This window comes from Eriocheir sinensis, chromosome 42 (genome assembly GCF_024679095.1).
Source record: "Eriocheir sinensis breed Jianghai 21 chromosome 42, ASM2467909v1, whole genome shotgun sequence".
In the NCBI taxonomy this organism is placed as follows: domain Eukaryota; kingdom Metazoa; phylum Arthropoda; class Malacostraca; order Decapoda; family Varunidae; genus Eriocheir; species Eriocheir sinensis.
Genome location: NC_066550.1, coordinates 8,630,202 through 8,636,894, shown reverse-complemented (window position 1 = coordinate 8,636,894; position 6,693 = coordinate 8,630,202). Strand labels below are relative to the sequence as shown.

General features: G+C 41.2%; 2 protein-coding genes across 3 annotated transcripts in view; one reads left to right on the top strand and one right to left on the bottom strand.

Moving 5' to 3' along the window:
* Positions 1-1,287, top strand: part of LOC127010214 (salivary glue protein Sgs-3-like) — a 10,081-nt gene extending 8,794 nt beyond the window's left edge. The window contains exons 2-3 of the mRNA XM_050884092.1: positions 353-473; positions 943-1,287. Of these exons, the coding sequence (XP_050740049.1) occupies positions 353-473; positions 943-1,287 (466 nt within the window). The remainder of the gene's footprint in view (positions 1-352; positions 474-942) is intronic.
* LOC127009917 (uncharacterized) overlaps positions 1-6,693 on the bottom strand; it is an 84,614-nt gene that overhangs the window by 66,285 nt on the left and 11,636 nt on the right. The window lies entirely within an intron of this gene.

The following is a 6,693-nucleotide window of genomic DNA, read 5'->3' as shown; positions in this document are numbered from 1 at the left end:
AAACCAGACCAAGCCACACCAAACCAGACCAAACCAGAGTAGACCAAGCCACACCAAACCAGACCAAGCCACACCAAACCAGACCAAACCAGAGTAGACCAAGCCACACCAAACCAGACCAAACCAGAGTAGACCAAGCCACACCAAACCAGACCAAATCAGAGTAGACCAAGCCCCACCAAACCAGACCAAATCAGAGTAGACCAAGCCACACCAAACCAGACCAAATCAGAGTAGACCAAGCCACACCAAACCAGACCAAGCCACACCAAACAAGACCAAACCAGAGTAGACCAAGCCACACCAAACCAGACCAAACCACACCAAACCAGACCAAGCCACACCAAACCAGACCAAACCAGAGTAGACCAAGCCCCACCAAACCAGACCAAGCCACACCAAACCAGACCAAGCCACACCAAACCAGACCAAATCAGAGTAGACCAAGCCCCACCAAACCAGACCAAACCAGAGTAGACCAGGCCCCACCAAACCAGACCAAACCAGAGTAGACCAAGCCACACCAAACCAGACCAAACCAGAGTAGACCAAACCAGACCAAACCAGAGTAGACCAAGCCACACCAAACCAGACCAAACCAGAGTAGACCAAGCCACACCAAACCAGACCAAACCAGAGTAGACCAAGCCACACCAAACCAGACCAAACCAGAGTAGACCAAACCAGACCAAACCAGAGTAGACCAAGCCACACCAAACCAGACCAAACCAGAGTAGACCAAGCCACACCAAACCAGACCAAACCAGAGTAGACCAAGCCACACCAAACCAGAGTAGACCAAGCCACACCAAACCAGACCAAACCAGAGTAGACCAAGCCACACCAAACCAGACCAAACCAGAGTAGACCAAGCCACACCAAACCAGACCAAACCACAGTAGACCAAGCCACACCAAACCAGACCAAACCAGACCAAACTAGACCAAACCAGACGAAACCAGACCAAACCACAGTAGACCAAGCCACACCAAACCAGACCAAACCACAGTAGACCAAGCCACACCAAGCTACACCAAGCTACACCAAGTCACACCAAGCCATACCAAGTCACACCAAGTCACACCAAGCTACACCAAGTCACACCAAGCCATACCAAGCCACACCAAACCATACCAAGCCATACCAAGTCACACCAAGCCACACCAAGTCACACCAAACCATACTAAGCCATACCAAGTCACACCAAGTCACACCAAGCCACACCAAGTCACACCAACCCACACCAAGTCATACCAAGTCACACCAAGACACACCAAGACATACTAAGTCACACCAAGTCACACCAAGCCACACCAAGTCACACCAAGTCACACCAAGCCATACCAAGTCACACCAAGTCACACCAAGTCACACCAAGCCACACCAAGCCACACCAAGCCACACCAAGCCACACCAAGCCACACCGAACCATACCAAACCATACCAAGTAATACCAAGCCACACCAAACCATACCAAGCCACACCAAACCATACCAAGTTACACCAAGTCACACCAAGCCACACCAAGCCACACCGAACCATACCAAACCATACCAAGTAATACCAAGCCACACCAAACCATACCAAGCCACACCAAACCATACCAAGTTACACCAAGCCACACCAAGCCACACCAAACCATACCAAGCCACACCAAGTCACACCAAGCGATATGAAGCCTCACCAGATCCCTAAGACTAAACATACATACATACATACATACATACATACATACAGACAGACAGACAGACAGACAGACAGACAGACAGACAGACACACACAAGTGGAGATGAAGCGTGACTCACCAGGAAAAAGAACCAGGAAAACGAGGAACAAAAATAACACTACTAGGAAAAGAATGAAGAAAAACATACAAAGAAGGAGGAAGAAGAGGAGGGGGAAGGGGAGAAAGGAGGAAAAAGAGGAAGAAGTGAGGAGAGAATGGGAGGTGGAAGGGAAGGAGGGGGAGAAGAGGAGGGGAGGAAGAGGAGAATGGAGGAAGGAGGGGAGGGATGGAGGGGAAGGAAGGAGGGCAGGAGGAGAGGGAGATAGATAAAAACTACTCAAATAACGAGTATATAAGGGAAGGAGAAAGGAAGGAAGATAGGAAGAAAGAAAGGAAGAGTGAATGGAATGAAAGGCGGAAGGAAGGAAGAAAAGAAGAAGGGAAGGAAAAGGAGGGAGGAAGAAAGACCGGAGAGAAAAAATAATAATGACAGAAGGGGAGGGACAGGAAATACTGAATAAAGAAGGGGAAGAAGAGAAAAGAGGAGGAGAGGAAAGGGGTAGAAGTAGGAGAGAAAGGAGATGAATAGGGAGAGGGAAGGAAGGAGAGAAGGGAGATAGAAGAGAGAGAGGAGGAGAGAGGGAAGAAGAGAGAGGGAAGGAAGGAGAGAGAAACGAGGAAGGAGTGGAGAGGAAAGAAGAGAGGGGAAGGGAGAGAAAGGAGAAAGGGAGGAGGAAGGAAGGGGAGAGAAAAGAGGGAGAAGAGGAGAGAAAAGAAGAGAGGGGAAGGGAGAGAAAGGAGAAAAGGAGGAGGAAGGAAGGGGAGAGAAAAGAGGGAGAAGAGGAGAGAAGAGAGAAGAAGGGAGAGAAAGAGAAAGGGAAGAGAAAAGAAGAGGAGAAAAAAGTGTAAAAGGAAAAATAACAAAAAAATAAAGATAAATATTAAATACAGTAAAGAAAAGAAAGAAAGTAAGAAAGAAAGAAAGATAAAGAAAATGTGTAAGTCATGCAGTCAATAAATCCAGGTCACGTAATGATCTCTCTCTCTCTCTCTCTCTCTCTCTCTCTCTCCAAATGCAACCTCGATCCTCTTTATCTTCTCATCCTTATTCAGAACTCGACTCCTCCTCCTCCTCCTCCTCCTCCTCTCCTCCTCCTCTCCTCCTCCTCCTCCTCCTCCTCCTCTCCTCCTCCTCCTCCATAACCTTTTTTTAACCTTCCTCTTTTCCTCTTTCTCTTTTTTTACGCAACAATCCTCCTCCTCCTCCTCCTCCTCCTCCTCCTCCTCATCCTTCGCTTCTTTTCCTGTTTCTTAATAACTCCTTTTTTTAGCCGCTGTCACCGTGACCTCCTCCTCCTCCTCCTCCTCCTCCTCCTCCTCTTCCCCTGACTCATCATCTACTCTTCATCTTTGTCTTCTTCTTCTTCTTCTTCTTCTTCTTCTTCTTCTTCTTCTTCTTCTTCTTCTTCTTCTACTTCTTCTTCTTCTTCTTTCTTCTCTTCCTCCTCCTCTTTGACTCTCTTCCTCCTATTCTTTACTATATTCTTCTTTTTATTGGTCTGTTTATCTTTCTTTCTTCCTCCCCCTCCCCTCCTCCTCCTTTCCCCCCTCCTCCTCCCTCTCCTCCTCCTCCTCCTCCTCAACCTTCTTTTCCTGTTACTCATGCTTCTCTTTAAAGCCTCTCCTCCTCCTCCTCCTCCTCCTCCTCCTCCTCAACGTTGCGCCCCTCCTGAGTCTCGACCAATAGGATTCACTCCCTCACAAGAATCCACCAATCAGAGACGTTTTAGAGAGGATGGGGGAGGAGTTACGAGCGTTACCATGGAGTCGATTTCACAGTCCAACACAGCGTCTTCGTAACAGCCCGAACCAAACTATAGAATCCCATACAATCCAAAATGGGGAGGTCTTCGATGCCACACTAAATACACAAGACTTTTCTAGTATAGTTTCATCAAATTTGTGAACTTAAATATAAACACTAGACACTATACAAGGAAATTTCGAAGGCTCTGGTATTGGTTTGGGAGCTTACTAACCGATCATGGGGAACTGTGGAACTTAGTCTTGATACGCTGACGAAGAGAAGAAGGTAAACAGAAAGGCAAGGAAAGGGAGGAAAAGGTAAAGGAAAGGTGGAGGAAGGTATAGAAAGGTAAAAAAAGAAACGTAGAAGAGAATCATTGAGGTATAGAGAGGAATGGGTAAAGAGAAAGGAAAATGGATGGTAAGAAAGGAAAGAAAAGTAGAAAAATGGAAGAAAAAGTAAAGATTATAAAAACTAGATAAAGGTAAAGAAAAGGAGGGAGAAAATAGAGATAAAGAAGGGTAAATTAAATGTAGAGAGAGAGGTAGAGAGAGGTAGAGAAAGGTAAGGACAAGGAGGGAGAGAGAAATTAGAGATAAATAAGAGTAAATTAGGGAGAGAGGTAGAGAGAGGTAAAGAAAGGTAATGAAAGAAAGGAAGGGTAGAGAGAGATAGGAAGAAGAAAACAAAGGTAAAACTTGTTATTGAAGGTAGAGAAAGGGTAAAGATAGATAAAGAAAGGTCAATAAAGATAAAGAAAGGTAAAGAAAAGGCCTAAAGAGCTAAGGAAAGGGAAAGAAAGGAAGAGAAAAGCAGAAAAATGACAGAAAGCAAGAGAAAGAAAGGCAGAAAAGATAAAGATAATTAGAATAAAAAGGAAAAAGAAGGAACAGAGGTAAAGAAAGAAAAAAGAAAGAAAACATGAAAAGAAAGAAAATGTAAGATAGAAAGAAATAAGAAAGAAAATCAGGTAAAGAGAGAAAATAAGATAGTCAGAAGAATAAAAAAAGATAAAGAAAGAAGAAAACATGAAAAGAAAGAAAGAGAAATGTAAAGATAGAAGGAAATAAAGAAAGAAAATGAGGTAAAGAAAGAAAATAAGATAATCAGAATAAAAAAAGAGAAAGAAGAAAACATGAAAAGAAAGAAAGAGAAATTTAAAGATAGAAAGAAATAAGAAAGAAAATGAGGTAAAGAGAGAAAATAAGATAATCAGAAGAATAGAAAAAAGAAAGAAAACAAGATAGAAGAAAAGAAAGAAAACGTAAAAAAAACAGAAACAAAGCAAAACCAAGACAAAGAAAGGATAAAGAGAGCAAGATAAACATTAAGAAAGAAAAGATAGTGAAAGGATAGTGAAAGAGAAATGACACAAACGAAGAAAGCGGAAAACAGGGAGAATTAATCTGATGAATAATAGTTTAGTAAAAGACAAAGGGTGACGGAGAGAAGGTTAGGCAAGGAAGGGAAGGACAAAGAAATGTTACACAGAGGAAGCGTAACCTACACAGGGTCCGCCATATCACCGAGAAGAAGATGAAGAAGAAGAAGAAGAAGAAAAAGAAGATTATATAAGCTAGAAAAGAAACAAAGAAGAAACAAAGAAAATAGAGAAGAAGAAGATTATATAGGCAAGAGAAAGACAAATAAAGGGAGGAGAAAAAGACAAAAAAATGAAAGTTAAGAAGAACAAGAAGACGAAAGAAAGAAGAAGAAGAAGAAGAAGAAGAAGAAGATTATGTAGGCAAAAGAAAGTCAAATAAAGGGAGGAGGAGAAAAAGAAAAACAAGAAACAATGAAGGTGAAAAAGAACAAGAAAAAGAAGAACGAAAGAAAGAAGAACAAGACGACGAAAGAAAGAAAGAAAGAAGAACGAAGAGGAAGAAGAAGAAGAGGAAGAAGAAGAGCAAAGAAGTAGAAGATATAAGAAGAGAAAATAAGAAAATATGAAGAAGAGGAAGAGCAAGAAGAAGAAGAATGCGAAGAAAAAGAAAATATGAAAAAAAAGAAAAAAAAAGAAGAAAAACAAGAAGCTGAAAAAAAGCACCGGAAGAAAACAAGGAAAGAAAACAACGCAATCAAGAAAAACAAGACAGAAAAAACAAACAAAAACGTACAGAAAGAAAGAGCAAAACGAGCCCTCGTAGGTAAACAGGAAAGGGATATCTGACTCACGACTTGCATCAGCGCTCAACTCCGTCTCTTAAGCTTCGGGGTCACAGTGGTTAAGGGAGCATGATACTCCCTTAGTTTTCTTTGCTACTCAGAATAAAAACTTGTTAGAAGAAGGATTGAAGTGACTGAAGCAATATTACAATCATCAACTTTGTATAGGTAGCGTTGGCAACATTGTGAGGTTGTAGATGTATGTTATAACCACCAGAATAAAACCAGATAGAAGAATGATTAAGTTGAATGAAGAATTATTATAACCCTCAACTTGGTATCTTTAGCTTTGGAAATAATGTGAAGTTAAGGGCGTATGTTATTTGTATATTATTTTTGTTGCTTCTTGTTCAATCTATATTATAAAAGAAGAAGAAGAAGAAGAAGAAGAAGAAGAGGAAGAAAAATAAGAGGATTGTAAAAATACGAGAATGAAGAACAAGAAGAGAAAACAAATGAAGAAATTAAGAAAATGACGAAGAAGAAAAAGTCATGAATAAAGAACAAGAGCTACAGGAAGGAAATAAGAAGAAAAAAGCAAAAAGTTGGATAATTAACAAAATGAAGAATGAACTCACTGGTCACGCATTTCCACACCGTACAACTGTATATCATTATTCCTAGAAACATTGTGAAGGCAAGGGCGTATGTTGTTACTTGTTAGTATACTATTTTTTCCTGCTTCTTTGTTCTATACTAGTTAATGAAAGACCTTCACTGACTTACGCATTGCCACTGTGCACATCTCCGTATCTTTAACTTTTGTATACATAGTGAAGTAATGAGGTACCGGTAACTATTTTTTTTTTTTTCGTTGTTAATATCGTCCTTAAAATGGGTTACAGGAATAAACACAAGAGTTACGCGTGGCCTCAGCGTTCAACTCCGTAACATTAGCTTTTGTTTACATAGTGAAGTTGGTGATATGAGGTACCGGTAACTATTTTTTTTTTTTTCGTTGTTAATATCGTCCTTAAAATGAGTTACAGGAATA